The 20,886-nt window shown below is 37.6% G+C and overlaps 1 protein-coding gene and 1 long non-coding RNA gene across 6 annotated transcripts in view; one reads left to right on the forward strand and one right to left on the reverse strand.

The window, feature by feature from the left end:
• LOC115213896 (E3 ubiquitin-protein ligase RNF181) overlaps positions 1-20,886 on the forward strand; it is a 23,066-nt gene continuing 2,180 nt past the window's right edge. Inside the window, exons 1-6 of one of the 5 annotated variants that reach the window (XM_029782870.2) lie at positions 1-127; positions 2,118-2,224; positions 15,360-15,410; positions 16,802-16,890; positions 19,307-19,422; positions 20,787-20,861. In XM_029782870.2, the coding sequence (XP_029638730.1) occupies positions 2,145-2,224; positions 15,360-15,410; positions 16,802-16,890; positions 19,307-19,422; positions 20,787-20,861 (411 nt within the window). In that variant the 5' untranslated portion in view covers positions 1-127; positions 2,118-2,144. Of the gene's footprint in view, positions 128-1,109; positions 1,200-1,276; positions 1,715-2,117; positions 2,225-13,991; positions 14,195-15,359; positions 15,411-16,801; positions 16,891-19,306; positions 19,423-20,786; positions 20,862-20,886 lie in introns of those variants that run through there. The other 4 variants (XM_036504999.1, XM_036504998.1, XM_029782869.2 and 1 more) reach the window with 4 other exon arrangements.
• LOC118764351 overlaps positions 17,477-20,886 on the reverse strand; it is a 26,567-nt gene continuing 23,157 nt past the window's right edge. Inside the window, exons 3-4 of the long non-coding RNA XR_005000171.1 lie at positions 17,663-17,676; positions 17,477-17,620 (exon numbers count right to left, since the gene is read on the reverse strand). This is a non-coding gene — a long non-coding RNA (uncharacterized LOC118764351). The remainder of the gene's footprint in view (positions 17,621-17,662; positions 17,677-20,886) is intronic.

Genomic DNA, 20,886 nt, shown 5'->3' on the forward strand with positions numbered 1-20,886 from the left:
GAATATGGCAATTGCTCTCCACTTCTGGAGATGGATTAGCACAACCAGTTGGCGTCTGCTGTAAAAAAAGGTAGTGGAATGAAAAAAAGGAACACAGGATATACTCAAAATTAAGTCCCTTGGTTAGGTATGTTGTGGAGCCAACAAAAGTTATTATTGGAGTTGAGAAAGTGTGTATCAATAATGTCGTTACTCTGCGGGGATGGGGTGTGTGGTGTGTACAGCAGTGTTATATGTATATATTTTTCTGGAGGTTTTATATATATAGAAGCTTTTCTGGGGGTGTAGGTATCTGTAAAGGATAAAGTTGTGGGTTTTTTTTATATTAGTGTGCGGTGTGTAATGTATGTGTGAGTAGGATTTGTTTATATTTGGGAGTATAATTTGCGTGAGGGGGTATGTGTTGGGGTGGTGGAAAAAAGGCTTTAGTTACTAATTAAAACATTTGTTGTTGTGCATGTTATGAGGTTATTACCCAGGTAATATTGAATATATATATATTTCATTCTATAATGGCTACCTCTGAAGAGTGCAGGGTTATGTAATTGGACTCTTAGCTAACACTCCGTTGAACCCCTAGTGCGAAATCGAGTAGCAAGATCAACCGTAATCAAGGGCGTAGCTAGGGTAAATGGTGCCCAGGGTAAGCACCAAAATTGCACCCTCCTCCCACCAAAAACTGGGAACTCGTATAAAAAGGGCTTAATTAGAAAATGATATTGGCCAAAATTGCATCCCCACCAACCAAAAAGTGAGAACTCACATAGAAATGACTTGATTAGAAAATGATCTTTGCCAAAATTGCGCCCCACTCAAAGTGGTGTCCAGGGCATGCGCCCTGCTAGACCCACCCTAGCTTCGCCCCTGGCCGTAATGAGTACATAATACTATACATTTCGATTAATATATATTTGATAAGTGCTAACGCACGAAGCTCTTGGCTCTCAGGTCACTCTGCTGTTTTCTGTATCTACGACACTGATGCAAAGCTCTTGCCCGTAAAGATTATTCGTAAAATAGATAAGAGTTGAGAGAGTTCTCAGGTCGTTTTCGTTAGACACACCCTTCCGCTTTTCCCTGAGAGTTAGCTCCCCTGACCTTTGTGTGTGTATCGGGAGTGAAAACAAAGGGAAAATCAACAGTGACTTAAATTTCGGCTTACAAGTAGTCATCAATTTGATTAGGTACCCTACGAAAAAGTATTGAGTGATTCTTTAATTTAACGTTCAAACATTACACACGCATATACATACGCGCATATACAAGACATATGCGCACGCGCACATATTTCTCGGTGTTTCTCATGGAAGCGTCATGTCACTTCCCTTTCACTTCTTCCGGCAGCAGAAACAATTAATTGTTGCTGGTCAACTGTAATTGACAAAGTTCAATCAACTTGTGACCTTCTGATAGAATAATAAGAAATATTAAATGGGTTTTTATTTTCATCTCACCGAAGTAAAATTGTGAAAGACGGAAGAAATCTCGGACGAAGAAATACATTAAAAAAAATATAGTTATTCGTTTGAAGTTGTCTTTACGCCATCCTGACATTTCAGTTAGTTCCAAGTAAAAGATCTGTGACAAAAATATTATAACTGTCTTAGAGATTTTGTAGTTGGAATATTATTGAAGGGCTGTAAGTTGCGTTGAGACTGTCCTTGTCCACGTAGACATCAAGTTTGACCGTAATTAGGACATGACTCGTTGATATGTAAGTCATAAATATAGCATAACTACACTTTAGGATACCATTATGATTTGTTTCTTGATAATTTTTTTTATGATGTATATTTGTTAATGAAAATCTGTACAGAGATGTTTTTTTTATTTTGGGAGATACAGATGATGTTTTTGAAATTAAAATAAAGTTTTCACTTTACTCAGAAAGAATAGTTTCATAATTTTTTGAACCAGTTAATTTACTTATGGTAGTTGTGCAATATTACATACGTATGACATTATCCTAATTTATATTATTCATTATAAAAAAAAAAAGAGAAATAAAGAAAATCTCCATACTATCTTTGGTTTTAAAAATTATAAAAATAGAACTTTTATTATCATCGTTTCCGCTCTGCACGTCTTTTACGGGCTCCTTTTTTTTTCTTTGACAGTCCCAAAAGTAGACGACCAAAGTAAATATGGCTTCGTATTTCGATGAACACGACTGCGAACCTTTAGGAGAGGGACAAGCACCAAATCACACACTCTCATTAGCCAGGCAAGTCTTGTTTATTTAATTAATCAGTTTGAACGTCCATGCAAAGTTGGTGAAGCACGGAGTGAAGTATGTAGTAAGCTGGTTAACATAGAGTTAATGGTTTTGAAAAACGAAAGTTGATTAATCGGAAGTAACGACAGTGACTTCTGATAATTTCTTGTAAACCAACTATGTAACATAATCAATGTATAGAATGTGAATCGACAAGAAAATGCGTCACCGCATCCCGTCGGGTCTTTCTGTACAGGATAATTGCCATTGCTCTTCGTGTAGCTGTCTTGGCTATTGTGCGGGGCCTGAATTGCTTTTCGAGTGGTGTTCGTTTCTGGGTATGTTGGAACGGTACACCTCAACTGCTATTTTTGAATTAAGATTTCACTAGAAAGTACTATTCAAGTAGATGCCAGTGAATGCGATGTAATGAGGGAGTTCATTAATAAAATTAAGGGATTTCATCAGTTCTGTTTATAAAATTATAGGGTGTTCCTGTCATCATTTCCGGTCAATTTACTTTCATTTTTTTGTAAACTCTTATACTGCCTTCTAACCAATAACTCTTCTGCAAAAGAATAAACTACAGTAAAACTTCAAAAACTAAAAGGAAAGAAAGACGATCAGATGTTTCTGTTAATTGTTTTTGTAGCCTTTTGATTGTAATGGAGGATCTTAACATTTATTATAGTCAGTGGTTCCTTGAAATCCAACCTTGGTATCTTTTTAAAGCCTGTTTTAAAAATATTCTCTCTCTCTCTCTGATCATGTTTAATAAGATACTAACTTTATTAAATGACTTTGATTGGAATATTCGTTCGCAATGCATTTGAGAAGATTCAAGCATTAATATGCTAATAACTGTTGTGTTTTGTCACTGGAAAACAACTCCTTTCAAACAAATATGTGTTCATAATACACATGATTCGAAGTTGCAAGGGAATGTTCAGTGTTTCAACATGGTTGTGTCTCATCTGCCAAAGGCAGCTCAGACTAATGAATCTAACAAAAGATGGTGGTTCTTGTTTATAATTTCAGCAAAGAAATTATTTGCTGATGCATACTGATATCTTCCAACCAATAATAAATAATCATGAGCACAATAAACAGTGAGAATCAAAACAATGACTTGCATATTTATTCTTCCTATGTTCTGGCATATACAGCATGCACCAGCAAATAATTTGTTTACTAAAGTTATAAATGAGTCACAATCTCTTGATATATTCATTTGTTTGAGTTGCATTTGGTTAACAAGAGACAACGGTGTCAAAACACGGGGTGTTTTAACTAGGTAATTTGAGTCTTTTTTTTTTCTTTTTTTCAACAGGCTTTTATAATGAAATAATACAGAAATAATTTAATGATAGAGCTGAAATTAAGAATTAGTCTTTATTAAGCCAGTCAGTGTCACCACAACAATTAGAGGGTAGCTTTCTTATATGAACTAACCTTTGTTAATGAATCACTTCAAGTTAAACCTCAACTCCTTAATCTCATCAAATCGGTTTGTATCATTCTCTAATTCCTGCTGATAAGTTTGTCTCTTGATTACTACTTATATTTCAATGCCATATCACTTGGTCTTTGAACTCTTTCAATAACTTCATCATGATTATTATCACTTTTAACATCCACTTTTCCATACTTGCGTTAATCAAATGGAGCTTACTAAGGCAGATTTTCTGTGGTCAACTGCCCTTCTTGTCACCAACCCTCACCTATTTCCAAGCAAGGTATTATTTCCTCTTGGTCAAGTGTGTTTTTTGCAGGCTATTGAAAATGAACGACACAGCTTCCTATGAGAATGGCACACGTTTACAATTACCATGCAATGTCATGACGAGGAAACACAGATGCACATGCATAAACACACACACACACACACACAGATATATATGAAGGGCTTTCTGTCTACTAAATGAACTTACAAGGCCTTGGTCAACATGGGACTGTAGTGAAAGACACTTGCCCGAGGCGTCATGCAATATGGATGAACTGAAAACGATTTGGTTGGGAAGTAACTTCTTAACCACACATTCATACCCAAGAAAATGTAGCACTACGTAAATGGTAGGATTAGCTGCTGGAAGTACGTTAGGAAGAATAGCGTTGTAATTTTCATTTCAAGAAAGTAGTAAGTTGTATTTGGACTTCCATATCACTCCATTGCAAATCTCTATTTGTCCATTAACTGAAGAACAATATGTGTTGTTATAGAAGATCAGAAACAAAAAGTAATCAAATTTCTGTTGATGAAAATTGGATTCTTTGTTATATTAAAAAGTATCGAAGATGGAAAACAATTGTCATAACCAACAAATGACAGATGATTACACAAACTGACTGAAAATACAAGCAAAAAGTTCTATGTTAATCAATGATTGTTTGTAGATCACAGTTTCTAATAAATTTTGCAGCATCCTTTGTTTCAACAATGTCCATGTGAAGACATTCAAAAACTCTGGATGCCTTTATAATGTGTCCCTCTGTTTCAGGTTTGAAAATTTGAGGGCTTGCATTCTTTATGAGTTATGCAAATTGAAACAACTGTGCACATCTATTGGTGAAAATGGTAAGTGGTGTACATGTTCCCAGATTCTGATTATACCAAAATGGCTTAATGAGTCATATAGAGATAATTTGCCTACATCATTTGTTATTGCAGCTGTCTGAGAGAGTATCTGTTGGAACATTTTTAGTATCCTGACAGTAAATTACCTCACAATGAAGTTCTGATTGTTGGAGATTCCATCAAATTATAATTTCATTTTAACTCCATCATTACCATAATTCTAATAAAGTACACTGCCTTTGTATTAATTAATTTTGAAAATGATGAAAAATTTATCACTTAATTACTTTGTTGTTATTAAGCAAAAGTTTTTTTAACATAGCATGAACTTTTGATAGAAGATTTAGATTATTTTAAAATAGGAAGTTTCCATCACAGAACCAGAGACATTTTCAGACAGACTGGTATCAAAAGGGTTAGTCCTAGATTTTTTGATTTGAGAAAAAATAGGTACTCTGACCTGTTGATTTGCCTTTATTATTATATGAAATGATTAATAATGCGATGGAGAAATTCTCTTTTTTCAAAATATTCATTCTCAGAAAAGTCAATACTGTCCGTCACTATAAAGTCACAAGATATTTCTGTATCATTGAGTTAAACTTTCATTGGAATTGATCCAACCATTTTTAGATTATAACCATTAAAAGTTAAGTGGTTGTGACAACTTAATTGGGTTATTTTATTGAGAAGCAAATAAAAATGGGATAATTGAGCATGAGACCTCAGTATCCACTGTCATATCAATGTTTCTATCATAAATTATTTGTAAACTATTGAGATGTCTACTGGTTGTTAATTTAGTATTTGATTATAAATGTCATTATTATCTACCTGTTGATCCAGGATTAGTTGAAGCACAAACTATATTTGCCATTTATTGTGACAGCTGCATAAACTAATTTTGAACCTGATTTGAGAAGCTATTTAGTCATCTAGGCTCTGACCTAACTCTGCTGATTTTGAACAGCAAACTTTAGTCCAGTATCTTGATTTACTGCAATTGATTAGTTACATTACAAGTAACATAGAATATAATGGGTTGAGGATGAAGATCACAGAATTAGCATGAGCTCAATAAAAAGTGTTTAATTATAGTAGGATCCTATATATCTAATATTATCCCCATGTGCTTAGCATCTAAAACCTTACAAGATGAGTTCATGGAAATGTCTAGATAATACAGAGTTTAGATTGGTGTAGATCTGGTTTGTATAGTAACAAGTGAAAGCAGCACACATGTTTCAATTTTATTAAATCTCAGTAAAACTAAGAGTAATGTATGTATGTGTGCATGCATGCACGCACAAACACACACACACACACACAAACAAATTGGGAATGTAGTAACACTAATTATGAATACCAACAACTATATGGCTGAGGGAAAATGGCACAGGTAAGCTTTTTGCATACTAAGTACTAAATACAAATACATTTGGCTCTAACACATGTAATATAATGGTTTCTAATTTTGGCACAATGCCAACAAATTTGTAAATATTCTAGTCTAAAAACAATCAGCAAAAGAATTATCTCCCTGATTTCTTTGTTTAGTGTGTCCTTTTCTTCTAAACCAGTGTTTCTCAACCTCATTCTGGCTGTGTCCCCCTTTAATTCAACACGAAATCGTTATGGCCCCCATGCTAATTTAAGTTTTTATCCCCACTCTGTCCCTCAACTTAATGCATCTAGAGAAGTAGAAAGAAATATTGAAAGTTTTAGTTTTGCATCCACCCCACTTGTAAATGAAAAAAATAGTTGAATAAATATTTCATTTAAATAAATTTATTTACATTTACAAAGCAAAAAATATAGCAATTTCAGTTTATATTGCCTGATTTCAATGGGATCCCTGTGACTGATGCAGGGTTGCCAACTTGTTAATGTTTGGTTTCAAAACCATCGATGAGAGGTGTAAATCTCCTCTTCTTTCTACGTCAAGGCAATTTCAAGTCTTTGACAGCAGAGACATCACCCAACTGAAACCTGACTCAACTAAATATGATGTGGGAAAAGCAAGTAAAAGCAACCTAACGTTTTTCCAGGGTAATGGGTACTTTTTAGAGATCTCTTCATTCAACCACAGCTTCTGGTATCCTCCGTACTTGAACCTTGCTAGAGCTGCTTGTGTTATTTTGAAGTTTAATGAAGCTTTCTTGTATGTCAGTATTGATTTCAGATGGATCAACAACGAAAGGATCCACATACCACTGTGGCACCATCATTTAGAGTAGATCAGAGAAGCGAATTTCCATATCATTATGTAACTGCTTTGAATGATCAACATAAACTGTTAAGTCATCATCAAGCAGCTCGGTGGATATGCTTGCTAAGGAAGGAAGCTGTGTAAATTCCTGCCTTCCAAGATTCAACCAGAATAACTTTTGTTTCCCGTTGAAAGTTAGAATTTTCTCTTTGCAAGGAAACAGAGTGGAGTTATTTCCTTGAAGTTCTTTGTTAAGGACATTTAGCTTTTCAAGTATGTCAGACAAGTAATAAATATTATTCTTTACATCAACAAGTTTCTCTCCAAGTTCTCTTTCACTCAAAAAAGAGATATCAGTGTCCATAAGTGTAACAAAGAGATGCAGGCAATTGGATAGCCATCTGACTTCAGTAAGCAACACAAGTCATTCAAATTTCTTGCTGTTATTTTCATGTAATTGCTTAAAGAGGTAATCTTGCAGTGCATTCTTTTTTATCAAGTTGACAGCTTTAATAACATTTATAAGTGCATCATTCAAGCGTCTTACTATGTCTTTGGCAACCAGATGCTGTCGATGAACATACTGCACACAAAGCACATTTGGAACAGCTTTTTTAAGTAATCACTGAATCTCCAATATCTTCCGATCATAGCAGCTGCACCATCTGTTGCACAAACCACAATGTTCTTCAATGGAATGCAGTTCTCTTCAAAATAAGCTTCAAGTTTCTTGCAGATGAATTCCACTTCTGTGTTGGTCATTAATTTCAAAGCAAAAAGCAATTCTTGACATAAATCATTAATATTAAGAAATGTAACAAATGCCATTAAAAAAGCAGAATTACCAGGTAGAGTTGATTAATCTATTTGAAGTGAGAATTCATTAACCCTAAGTTTTGAAACTAATTGGCTTTCAACATCAGCTGCCATTTCACCAATCCGTCATGTTACTGATGAGTTGCTCAGAGGAATAACACTTGTAACCTCTTGTGGATTCTGATCCATGACTGTTGAAAACACTACAGCCACTGCAGACATGATTAAAGATTCACCAATGGTATGAGGCTTATGAGCTTTTGCAATTAAATTTGCTATCTGGTAAGAAGCCAACATCCCTTTGTGAACATTTGATCCACTGTCATCCTTCCTCGAAACTCATCACATAACTTTTTGAAGAAGTCTAGTGGCTGGTCTTTTATATCTCTATGTACAGTCTCCAGATGTTTTTTTAGTTTGCAGAGACGCATACTTTCATTTGAGAATGAAGTCTTGCATAGCAGACACATAGGCATGGTAGAATTTTGTGGAGATTTAATGGATCCATAAGCAAGATATTCAACAGAATATTGTCTACACATTTTTTTAGATGCACTTGCCATGTTTATCTGAAATAATAAACAAATATTTTCAAAAAAGTTAAATAAACAAGAGGTTAGTTTCAAGTGTTTTTGTCAGGGGTGAATACTGAGTAAGGTAAACCAATATACGTTTTTAGCCAAGAATAAAATTAGATCTAAAACCAAGTTTATAAAGTTAATACATTACACAGTTAACTAAATCAAAGGCTATGATAATCAGGAAAAACAGATTAATATTTATGCTTATAAAAAGATAAAAATAACAAGACAAAAATTCATCATTCCCTTTTCTGTTGACCATCCAGAAAGAAAATTAATTTGCTGAAAAGAAACTAAATTATAAAAGAGATGGATAAAGCAAGTGAGTTGGTAAACTCATGGAGAAAATAGGGCTGATTTATTGTTGAATCAAACTCAAATTGCCAAAAAGATTTAGCAAAGTATATTGAAAATGTTCTTTGTTTTAAAGAAAAATGATTTTATAATATATTTTGTTATATTCTATTAAACATAGTTTAATATTAAATTTTACTCTAATTAAATCAAGTATATAATACTATTCAGTGACCAATTATTGAATTATTAAATTGATTCATAATTTAATAGTTGTATAAAAATGCATATAAGAATGATTTTATCTAGTTTTCTAATGAATTGTTTGTTTGTTTTTGGGGTACCCTCGGCCTCTCACCTCCCTCTAGATTCCCCATCTTAGTTTGAATACTTCTCAAAGCTCTTATTAATTATAGGTTTTTTGAAAATAAGTCCTGTACTTATATGATAATTAAAGTAGCTCATAAAAACTTAGGTAAAATGAAGTAAAAAGAAGTGGGTACTTGCACACTAACGATGCAGAAAAATATAACTAAACAAGAAAGTATGGAATCATGAGCAGAAGTAGGATGAGATAAGCAGAGAGAGAGAGAGAGAGAAAGAAGTGGCATAATTTGACAAAGCAAAAAAGAAAACTGAATCTTGAACAGACTTGTGCATATGTTAACCAGTTAGCATCCACATTGTTAATTGGATGGATTTTCCATGTCGTCAATAATGTTGAAGTGGAGTTTTAATAACTGTGACTTTGCCTTCTGTGCTGTCCATTATATATGTATGTTTTGCAGCTTTAAAATTTTGGAGCAATTTGGTATGATGCAATGATATGTAGCTGTTCATCTTAAAAACCAGACATACAACACTAAAAATCTAACAATCTAACATATGTTCTTTAGGTACATATATGAATGTAATTGAAAATTAGTACATAAGGATGGTCCATCATAATTATAAATGCATATACATGTGTTTCTTATATGTATATTTGTAATATGCATTTTACAAATAAAAATACATACCTACATGTTAATATTTTGTGATTCCCAAATTTTCTGTGCTCCCCCACCCACCCATAACCCCCTGTAGCTCCCTATTTTTCAAACTTAGCTTTGTGGCCCCCAAGAAATGTTTCATGGTCCTCTAGGGGTCCATATGGCTCCCGTTGAGAAACCCTGTTCTAAATAAAGAAATCTCATCCAGTAATATCAGCTTAAGAGTATCACCTGTTACTTCATCAATTTTTAAGTCATTAACTCCTCCACTGATTAAGAATAAAATTAATGGGAATTTCAGGTGGTTTAACAACCTTACAATTTGTTGTCAAAATTGTTGTTTTAAGTGTTTTCAAAGCAAATCACTTTGCATAACAAACTATTTTAAATAAAGGGCTTTTAGAAATTTCCATGGTAACATGGATAATATTTACGAAGCAATTAAGGACTGCCATTACAGTTACACATTTTAGGCTTGTGAGTCACCCACTAACATTCAGTGGTTGACTGAACCCATTTACAGTAGTTTACAAATGTTATGTATCTGTTGAAAATAGAGATAAAACTATGAAATAAGTTTTATCTGATTCCAAGTCATCCATGTCATGTTGCAGAAGCCGGATCAGTTTTAGATATCAACCAAAATAGAATGCAACAAGCTCTTCACATGAAAATGTTTCCCATATGCATTTGGTTGCCACCATTGGCAGCAGTTGTTTATGATACTGATGATGGTGGTGATGGTGACAATAACATAACCCCAGTTAGCTCTTCGTGGGTCACCTGAAAATTTAGAAATATTTCTAATATTTATTATGCCAAATTATACAGATGTGAAATATTTGATATGACTGTGTGATTGAACTCCAGCCCTTGGTCAATGTTCTAGTTGTGTCCAGCCCCTATTTATTGTTGGTTTTACGTTTGTTTTGTTGTATTTAACTGACTATCAAACGAAAGAACCATGCTGCACTCTCTGTCACAATTAAGTTGTTAGTTGTAGTGCAGGTGGAGACAGCCAAATAAACAATTGTTCTAATACATAAACTGCCATTATTACTACTACTACTACTAATAATAATAATAATAATTAATTCTTTTTAATGGCTATAAGGGCTGACAAATATGATTGGAAAACATAAAGGGACAAAACAGGACGAAAGGTTACAAAAGGTTTTGTCCGTTTGTGAAAAAAAGAACGAGTAAAAAGCAGTTTAACAATCAAAAATTTTAACAACGAAAAACTCCCAATAGAGGAGACACTTCAAAAAAAAGAAAAGGTCTCACGTGGAAAAACCCATAAAAGCCACGGGAGCCTGGTCAAAAGTGGAGTAGAGAGCCCCTTTCTCTTTTTATAATACCTTTTTCAATTACAGGCGAAACCTCAGAATTGGTTCATTTATACTGGCCATTCTTGCACAATTCACCCACCTTTCAGAAAACTTGCTATCAGACAGCACTCTCCTCTCTAACCTCATCTTCCTTTTCAAGTTAAAATTGAAAAAGTTGATGAGGCCTTGACCAAAGAGGAAAGTGTCTGACTTTAGCACTTTCAAATGGGTCCACCACACAACCTCTTTCACCACAGCCACTAGGCACAGGAAAACGGCCTTGCCTTCCTTGTTAAAGGAGGTCGGCGGGGCAATCTTCACTATGGATTCAGCTGATAGCTGGATCCGTCCCATATGTGACAGTAGTTGTTCGACATAAACCCATAGTTCAGCAATACTTGGGCACTGGACTAGTGCGTGCAGAACAGTTTTATCGTCCTGGCAACACCTTGGGCAGGCCTGGCTAACAGCACTTCCGTGCCGGTAGAGTTTATCTCAAACGGGCAGAGCTCCTCGGTAACACTGCCAGGTGAGGGACCTTTGGAAATTATCCATTGGGCATTGGCCCCGGCCCGAAAGTTCTTCCAAACAGACCGCTCAGTTTGTTATCATCAACGCCTAGAGTTTCCTCGAGAACGTCGTCGCATTTTTCCTCCACTAACCCTCTATAGAACACTAGAGTGGAACTAAAACCGATCGCATTGCCCGCTTGGCGGAGGGCGGAGAAAGCTTGACAGCACTCGAGGTGCCAAGCACCCTTTCTCGGTCTACGTTTGATCCCGGTCTGCAGCTCTGTCAAAGAGACGAGCTGCGGAAAGTCGTGTCTAACAAAAGACGACCACACCTGTTCACCATCTAGGAAACGCTTGAGATGTCATAGCCTGAGCGCATGTCTGTGCATCAGTAACCACGGCATGCCAAGGCCTCCGTTCAGCGGTCGTTGACAGCAGATGGATCGCCTGACTAGTGGTACCTGACCCTTCCGCAAAATGTCGAAGAGCAGACGTACCAGCTTGGCCAACCAGTGGTCAGGACAAGGGACGACAGTCAAGCGGTAATAGATGACGGATGCGATGTACGCATTCACCACCTCCGCTCAACCTTTCAGGGACAGCTTCCTCTCAGCCCATTTCTGGGTGAGATTGGCCACCCTGTTTGTCACTTCTTCCCAGTTTTTATCCACCTGGAGGTCTGGACCAAACCTGACCCCGAGCAGTTTAACGGGTCCGTCTGTCCAGCATCCTACGACGCTGTTGGACGGCATGGGCTTGCCTCTCCAGGTGCCCAGTTGCAAGCCCACAGACTTTTGCGCGTTAATCTTTGCCTCTGTCACCGTTTCATACTCGTTTAGCGTCTCACCAATCAGGTCAATGTGCCTGTGGCTCAACACTATCACGGTGACGTCATCGGCATAGGCAGACACGCTGTTTCCATCTCCTAGATCGCATGGGATACCCCTCGAGAGTCAATACGTACAAGAGGGAGGAGAGAGAGCATCCTTGGCGGACCGAACGTGAGATGTTAAACGTTTCCGAAAGGTGACCATTCACCCGTATCACCGAGCAGATGTTGCTGTATAAAGCAGCGATCCACCTGCAAAAAACTGGACCAAAGCCAGCTGCCAGGTACCGATGGTCGACCCTATCGAAGGCTTTACTCTGATCTAAATTGATCAAAGCCCCACCCGCGCCAGCGTCATTACCCACCCTCTCTATGATGTAGCGCATGAGATGGAGATTGTTGTGTATCGACCTGATCGGCACGGCGCATGTCTGAGTCTTGCCAACCAGCTTGTCCATGACAAGCGCCAATCTCTTGGCTAGCACCTTGGCCAAAATCTTCAACTCTGCATTAAGCAGAGTGATGGGCCAAAAATTCCCTATAACGTCCCCCTTGTTTGAGTCCTTTCTCAGCAAAGCCACCACCCCTCGACAGACAAAAGCAGGAATTCTCCCGTTTTGCTGCCAGTTGCAGTAGACGTTTGCCAACAGGCCTGCAAACAAGTCTGGCATTGAAGTGTAAAGCTCGTAGGGCAGACCATCCAAACCCGGCGATCTACCTCTCGTGCAACTCTTCATTGCTTCCTCCACTTCCCAGGCAGATATCGGTCTTTCGCAGCACTCTACCTCGCTGTCTGAGAGTTGCGGTAGACTGTCCAGGTACACACCAAAGTCTGTACCATTGTCCGTTCCACCACTCGTCCCAAACAGCTGAGCAAAATGCCGCTGAAACACCGCACACATCTGCTTTGGTTCGGTAACCTCGCGCCTGTTCTGGTCCACCAAAGACCGAATGGTCGCTTTGTTGCCTCGCTTCACCTCTGCCATGCGGGCCCATCGAGCAGCCCTAGTCCCCTCCCCGCTTAGCGAACGTGCCTTAGCTCTGACAACACAGCCTTTGTGTTTGGCGTCAAAGTGTTGGTCGAGGGCCAACCTTGCCGCCAACTCGTCTCAAGAGCCTCGTCTAGTTTCTTAACTAAATCCCGCTCTCTCTTCCTATGTTCAATAGCTAGAGCCTTGCTAAACCTAATTAATAATAATAATAATAATAATAATAATAATGATGATGATGATGATGATAACAATAATACTGTAGCCACTAATACTACCACCATTACTACTCTGACCACTATTACCACCCAGAGTCTGGAACATAAATTAATATGAAATTTGATGACTTTAACCTTTTCATTGCCATATTTCTGTTGATACACAATGTTTATTTTGAAAATAATGAAAAGTTTAGTAAAATAACTTCGTCATTATCAAGGTGGTGTTTGGAACATAAATTAACATGGATTTTTGATGGAAGGTTTTCATTTAGATCACTTTAACCTTTTTATTACCATATTTATGTTGAAATAGTTTATCTTTGTTTTAATTAACTTTGAAAAGAAAGAAAAAATATAGTAGAATAATTGCCATTATTGAGTGGTGTTTGGAACTCATCATTAATTTTTGTTGGAATGTTTAATTTAGATGGCTCTAAAACAAGAAGTGTCATAGAATCAGAGGCATTCTTAGGTGGATTGGTATCAAAAGATAAAACACTTCCACATGGTCCTTGGTTGCCTTGGGACCATGTTTCAAGGACCCTGTTTCAAGCCTTCAGACCAAGTATCTGTTGTAAGGATTACTCTCTCCCTGCCTTCCGCCAGTCTAAGAATCCCTACAAAAATAGGGTAATGGGATGTTTTTTTTCCTCTGTTATCATCATCATCATCATTTAACATTTACCTTTCGTGCTGACATGGGTGAGATGATTTGATAGACTCCCATGAACTAGAAGGCAATGTATGTGGTCCTACTGCTGGATGTCCTTCCTAATGCTAACTACTGTACAGTGTACACTAGGTGCTTTTTTTTTTCATGGCACCACAACTCACAGAACATGTTCTAAGCTCATTTCTATAGGTACAGGTGTAGCTGTGTGGTAGGAAGCTTGCTTTCCAAACCACATGGTTCCAAGTTCAATCCCACTGCATGGCACCTTGGGCCAACCAAAGCCTTGTGAGTGGATTTGGTAGACAGAAACTGAAAGAAGCCCATCGTGTGTGTGTCTGTATTTGTCCCCATCACCACTGCTTGACAACTGGTGCTGGTGCTGGTGTGTTTATGTCCCTGCAACTTAGTGGTTCAGCAAGGAGACTGATAGAATAAGTACCAAGCTTAACAAAAAATGAATACAGGAGTTTATTCATTTGACTAAAAATTCTCCAAGCTGGTGCCCCAGCTTGGCTTCAGTCTAATGACTGAAACAAGTGAAAGATAAAAGATAAGTGTTAAATGGTTGAAAGATATTGGTTTATTTTTCTATGACACTCCTAGACGTCCTGGTGTCTATTTCTCACTTGGCAGGCACGATAAAGTGTACCACACAGAGATACAATGAAATACAGAGTATAGCAAAAAGAAACCTCCTTTCACCAGTCTTGATAAATGTTCAACAGCAAACACACAGTGTGCACCAATTCAACCCATGATGGTAACTAAAACAAAAAAAAAGTCAGTAGAACATGAGCTACATGAAGATAGTTTTATTACCTGCCTAACTTTCCTAACACCACACCAATGGCCTTGTAAAATGTTGGAGGTTTTCTGCTGCACCCTGTAGTTAGAATGGATTTGAACTTGTGATTCATGAGCTAGTATTCCAACAACTTATTTAGTCATTTAAGCTAAATTATAATTGCAGAATTAAAAATTCATGAAATACATCCTAATTTGGAAACTGTTTGATTATTTCTCACTCCTCTCTTCTGCCCATAACAATGATGATGATGGTAGAGGGTACATAGGTTGACATAGTGAAATTCATATACTTTCTTTCTTTTTCTCCATACCCAGGTTATTACTACAGTATGGAATGTCGCTAGAATGGTGGTCTGAAGTTCAAAGGTAAGTATTGCAGATAAAGTCTTCATCTGTATTTAATGAAAATGTGTCTATTAAAAGATATGAGGAAAATATGCCTATCAAAAAATATAATCTATGACTGAATAAGCTATAGAATCTTATCATACAGACATGTAACAGGTCCCTGCCTAAAATTTGAAAATTTGGTGCATTGTTTCCAGTTTAGAAATCTTCAATAAACATTAAATTTGATAAGTATTAAACTGAATGACATCAGCAAAAGATGAATGCAATCAAATGCCATAAATGCAGTTGGGAAATCTTTAGTAAATAAAATAATGAACTTTCCATATTAAATACTCTTGTCTTCAAAGTTTTAACCAACAGTTTTCTTTGGACTGAACAGCTAATTGATTGATTAACATCAGCTAAAAAAAACTGATTGATTAAATGCTGCAAATGCAGTTGGAAAATCTTTGATAATCATCATCATCATCATCAACTACATTTAATGTCTTTTCCATGCTGACATGAGCTGGGTGGATTGACAGGAACTGGCAAGACCAGGGGCTGCACCAGGTTCCATTGTCGGTTTTGGCTTGGTTTCTACAGCTGGGTGCCCTTCCCAATGCCAATCACTCTACAGTCTACTGGATACTTCTTATGTGGTACCAGTACCCACACCAATGCTTTTTACATAGCACCTTGGTTGTAAGATTTCAACTGTTGTGGTGAGTGGGTCTTCTTGAGTATAGCAATGTGCCACATATCACAGTCCTCAACAGACCTTCCAAATTAAGTTCTGATAGCAGCAAAAAATTGACCAACAGCTTGCTCTAGACAAAACATCAGCTGATTCATTGATGCTAGCACTCTCAATCAAATAAGAACAACAACCACATATACCGTCTATGATAGACAGCCAAATTGTATTAGTCCTGACAGATACAATATTACCCCCAAACCTTTCCATATTACATTACTTTTGGAAATCGTGAGATCTATTTTTCTGGCCAAGTGAGAGTGTGGTTGGTAGAGGTTTCTACAACCAGATGCCCTTCCTATTTCCAACTCCTTATTTCCAAGTGGGGCACAGTAATGGTAATAACGATTTCTAACATAGACACAAAGTATGGAATTTGGGGAGGGGTTAGTTGGTTAAATCAACCCCAGTTCTAAGTATATATTCTAATATTGAAATGACACAGAAGATTAGCATGACTCCTGTGCATTTGTGTATTTGGGAAGCATTCCATGTTTCTTTTTTAAGATCAACTTTGTCTTTCATCCTGACTGATAGAGGCCTCTAGAAAACAGTACTTATTTTATGGTCCTCCAGAAGGATGAAAGGAGAAGTCAACCTCAATAGGATATTTTTTTTTTATATTTAAATAATATTTATACATAAATTTTATTTTAACTCCTAATAAAAGAATCTTTGGCAATGAAATGAGTACACCACCAACATCTAAGAAAGTAATTGAGTCTCTACCAACAAGAAAAGTAACAGCATCAGAAACAGGTAAGAACAGTAAAACATAATAATAATATAACATAACGATGTTTATTATCATTTTAAAGTCCACTTTTCTATTTTTGTCAGGGTCAAACAGAATTCATTGAGGCCGATTTTCCACCTGTTATATTTTAACAATATATCTATGAAAAGATTTTCTCTCAGACAAAACCCACAGCATTTCAATGGTGTATATTTGTTAAATATGATACATAGATGGCTATGTTAATTCAATGCTGTCTCTATTGCATACATCAGAACTGATTTTGTTGCACTTTATTTGGAAAGCATTGTGGGGTCTGCAGTGGTTAAGCAATCACTCACTGGCTGCAAGGTCAGCAAATCATTTTGCAGGATTCTACATCAGTGATTCCCAACATGAGGCATACGTCTCACAGATGGGGGCCTGGGATAATTGTGGTGGTGAGTGATATCCAGCTTTTAATCCAAAAGAATCAGTAAATATTTTGTGCAAAATGAAAAGTACCAAGACATAGCTATGTGGTGACGTTGAAAAGAAATACCCTAACACTGCCATTTCAGCAACGGAACTTTTGATTTGTTTCCTCATGTCTTATTTGGTTGAGCATAGCTTTAATGCTGTTGATGATTTCTTTAAGCCAAGAGAAGCAAACTTGAAATTAGAAAACAGGATGAATTACAGCTGAAACAAACTTGTCTCCTTGAATCAACAAAATCTGCCAAAGTCACCAGGCACAAGGTTCTCATTAAGGTTCTCTGTTGCAAGCATTTGGACCAGGCCCTTGGTTCACACTACAATCACATTTTTTCCTGCAGAGGTTTACGAGGTGGTATCAAAAAAGTTCCCGGACTAGTTCTGTAGCATGCCAACAGATAGCAGCAAACAGTTGTATGTGCAGTGAGAGCTAGCAGTGATCTTCATGAGGCAGTGTGCCGAGTGACATTGCTGTGTTTACTTCCCAATTTGTCTTTTTGTGATCATGTGTATGCTGTAGTCTGCGATTTTGTTATGGACAGGAAGTTGGAACAAAGTGCCAATGTGAAGTTTTGCGTTAAACTTGGAAACTCTGCTACAGAGACATTAATCATGTTTTGGCAAGCTTACGATGATGAGGCAATGGGTCATAAGCAATGTTTTGAGTGGTAAGAGCACTTCAGAAGTGGAAGAACATTCCTAGAAGATGATGAGCAATCTGGAAGACCTGCCATGAGCATCACCTCCAGAAATGTGGAAAAACTTCATCAGCTTGTTTATGTCTCTCATAAATGGAGGACAATGAACAATATCTGTCGTATGGATCCATACAAGCAATCCTAATGTTAAAATTGAATATGCAGTGTGTCTCTGCCAAGTTTGTCCCCCACCTGCTGACCACTGAGCAGAAAGAACATCATGTCGAAGTCTGTCCAGATCTCCATCAGTGTGCCACTGATGACCCATCCTTCATGTTGAGGATTATCACCGATGACAAGAGTTGGGTCTATGGGTATGACCCTGTGACAAAGCAGCAGTTTCCACAATGGAAGAGCAAGAGCACGAAGAATTGGATTCTTCACGATGACAATGCACCATCACCGAGCTCTCCTCACTTGTAGTTTCTTGCCAAAAACAACATGGTATCACTTCCACACCCACCCCTATTCGCCAGATTTAACCCCCCTTGGACTTCCATCTCTTCCCCAAAATGAAGACGCAGTCCAAAGGTCGCTGTTTTGACACCATTGTCGAGATCCAGAGCAAATTGCAAAAGGTCCTCAACTCCCTTACAGAAAACGACCTTCCAGGCTGGATTCCAAAAGTGACAAGAATACTGGGACATGTGTATTACTGCACAAAGTGACCATTTTGAAGGATATGGTATTAAAACTTAGGTAAATAAGTTATTTTTTAGTAAGCATTACTTGTCTGGGAACTTTTTGATACTTCCTCATACTCTCAGCTTTGGCTACATTGATCTGCAACCAAAGATGCAAAGGGCATGGCCTATCTACTTCTAATTATTAAAAAAAATATATTCACCACAGGAAGCATTTATATGTTAAGTAGCTTTACTATAGACATGATGTGAGGCCTATTAACCCTTTTGATACCAACCTGTTTCAGACTACCCCTGGTTCTGTGAGGCAAAACTTCCTGTTTTAAAGTGATCCAAATTAAACTTTCCATTGATATTTCATGTTAATTTATGTTCCAAACACCAGCTTAATAATGAGTTATTTTACTAAATTTTTCAGTATTTTCAAAATTTTTCAGCAGAAATGGGTAACAAAAGGGTAAATCGACTATAATTGTTGACTCTTCAGGTACATTGACCACAAATATGGTCCATGTATGTATTTGGTCATCAGTAATTGTTTTAACTAACTTAGTTAATAAATGAACCAATGAATCCTTACTCTTCATTTATTTAAAAAAACATTTGTTCTGTTACCATTTCAGAAGATTCTCTCAAATGTACAATATGTCTTGGTGAGTTTGAGGAAAATAATGAAATAAAGACTTTACCTTGCAACCATCAGTTTCACAGTAGTTGTATCCTACCATGGTTAGAGAAGGTGAGTGTCAACAACATCATCATCATCATCATCATATTAATGTCTACTTATTCTTTCTTACATGGATCCAGCAGAATTTATTGAGGTGGATTTTTTAGACAGATGCCTTTCCTATCACCAATCCTCACTTGTTTCCAAACAAAGTTATATTACATGTAGTCTATCAAACGACAAAACAACCTAGGCATAGTTACGAGTGTCTTAAGATGATCATGCAACATGACAAGATGCATCAAGAAACCCATGTGTTTTCATGGCTATCCTAATTTCTACATGCATTAACACATGTCCTGATACTCTACATACATTAATATCTTCATCATCATCATCATCGTTTAACGTCCGCTTTCCATGCTGACATGGGTTGGACGATTTGACTGAGGGCTGGCAAACCAGATGGCTGCGCCAGGCTTCAATCTTGATCTGGCAGAGTTTCTACAGCTGGATGCCCTTCCTATTGCCAACCACTCCAAGAGTGTAGTGGGTGCTTTTATGTGCCACCAGCACGGGGCCAGTCAGGCAGTACTGGCAACGACCTCGCTCGAATCTTTTACACATGCCACCGGCACAGGTGCCAGTAAGGTGATGCTGGTAACGATCACGCTCGAATGGTGTCTTTTACATGCCACCGGTACGGAGGCCAGATAGCTGCTCTGGCAATGATCATGCTCGGATGGTGCTCTTAACACTCTACTAGCACGGGGCTCAAGTGCCAGTAAGGCGACACTGGTAACGATCACACTCGAATGGTGCCTTTTATGTGCCACTGGCACAGAAGCCGGTTAGCCGCTCTGTCAACAATCACACTTGCATGGTGCTCTTTGCACCCTGCTAGCACGGATGCCAGTCATCGATTTTGATTTTGTTTTCACTTGCCTCAACAGGTCTTCACAAGCAGAGTTTTAGTGTTGAAAGAAGGAAAAGGTACACATAAGTGGTTATGCTCCTGGCATAGGCCACGAAGTTATGGTCTCATTTGGCTTGTCGGGTCTTCTCAAGCACAGCATATTTCCAAAAGTTTCAGTCACTAGTCATTTCCTTGGTGAGGTCTAAAGTTCAAAGGTCGTGCTTCACCACTTCATCCCAGGTCTTCCTGGGTCTTCCACAGGTTCCCTCAACCGCTAGGGTGTGGAACTTTTTCACACCTATCCTCATCCATTCTCGCCACATGACCATACCAGCGCAGTCGTCTCTCTTGCACACCACATCTGATGCTTCTTAGGTCCAACATTTCTCTCAAGGTACTTACACTCTGTCGAGTATGCACACTACAAACATTAATATGTGTCCTAATATTCTACATGCATTAATACATGCCTTATATATTTCCTGACACAATTTTAAATTGCTTCACCTTTCTTTAGGTTAACACATGTCCAATGTGTCGGACAGAATTCCCAACAGACAATCCAGAGTATGAAGAATACCGGGCTCACAAGGTAAGTTTTTTTCATATGTGAGTAG

Source organism: Octopus sinensis, linkage group LG7 (genome assembly GCF_006345805.1).
Source record: "Octopus sinensis linkage group LG7, ASM634580v1, whole genome shotgun sequence".
Lineage (NCBI taxonomy): Eukaryota > Metazoa > Mollusca > Cephalopoda > Octopoda > Octopodidae > Octopus > Octopus sinensis.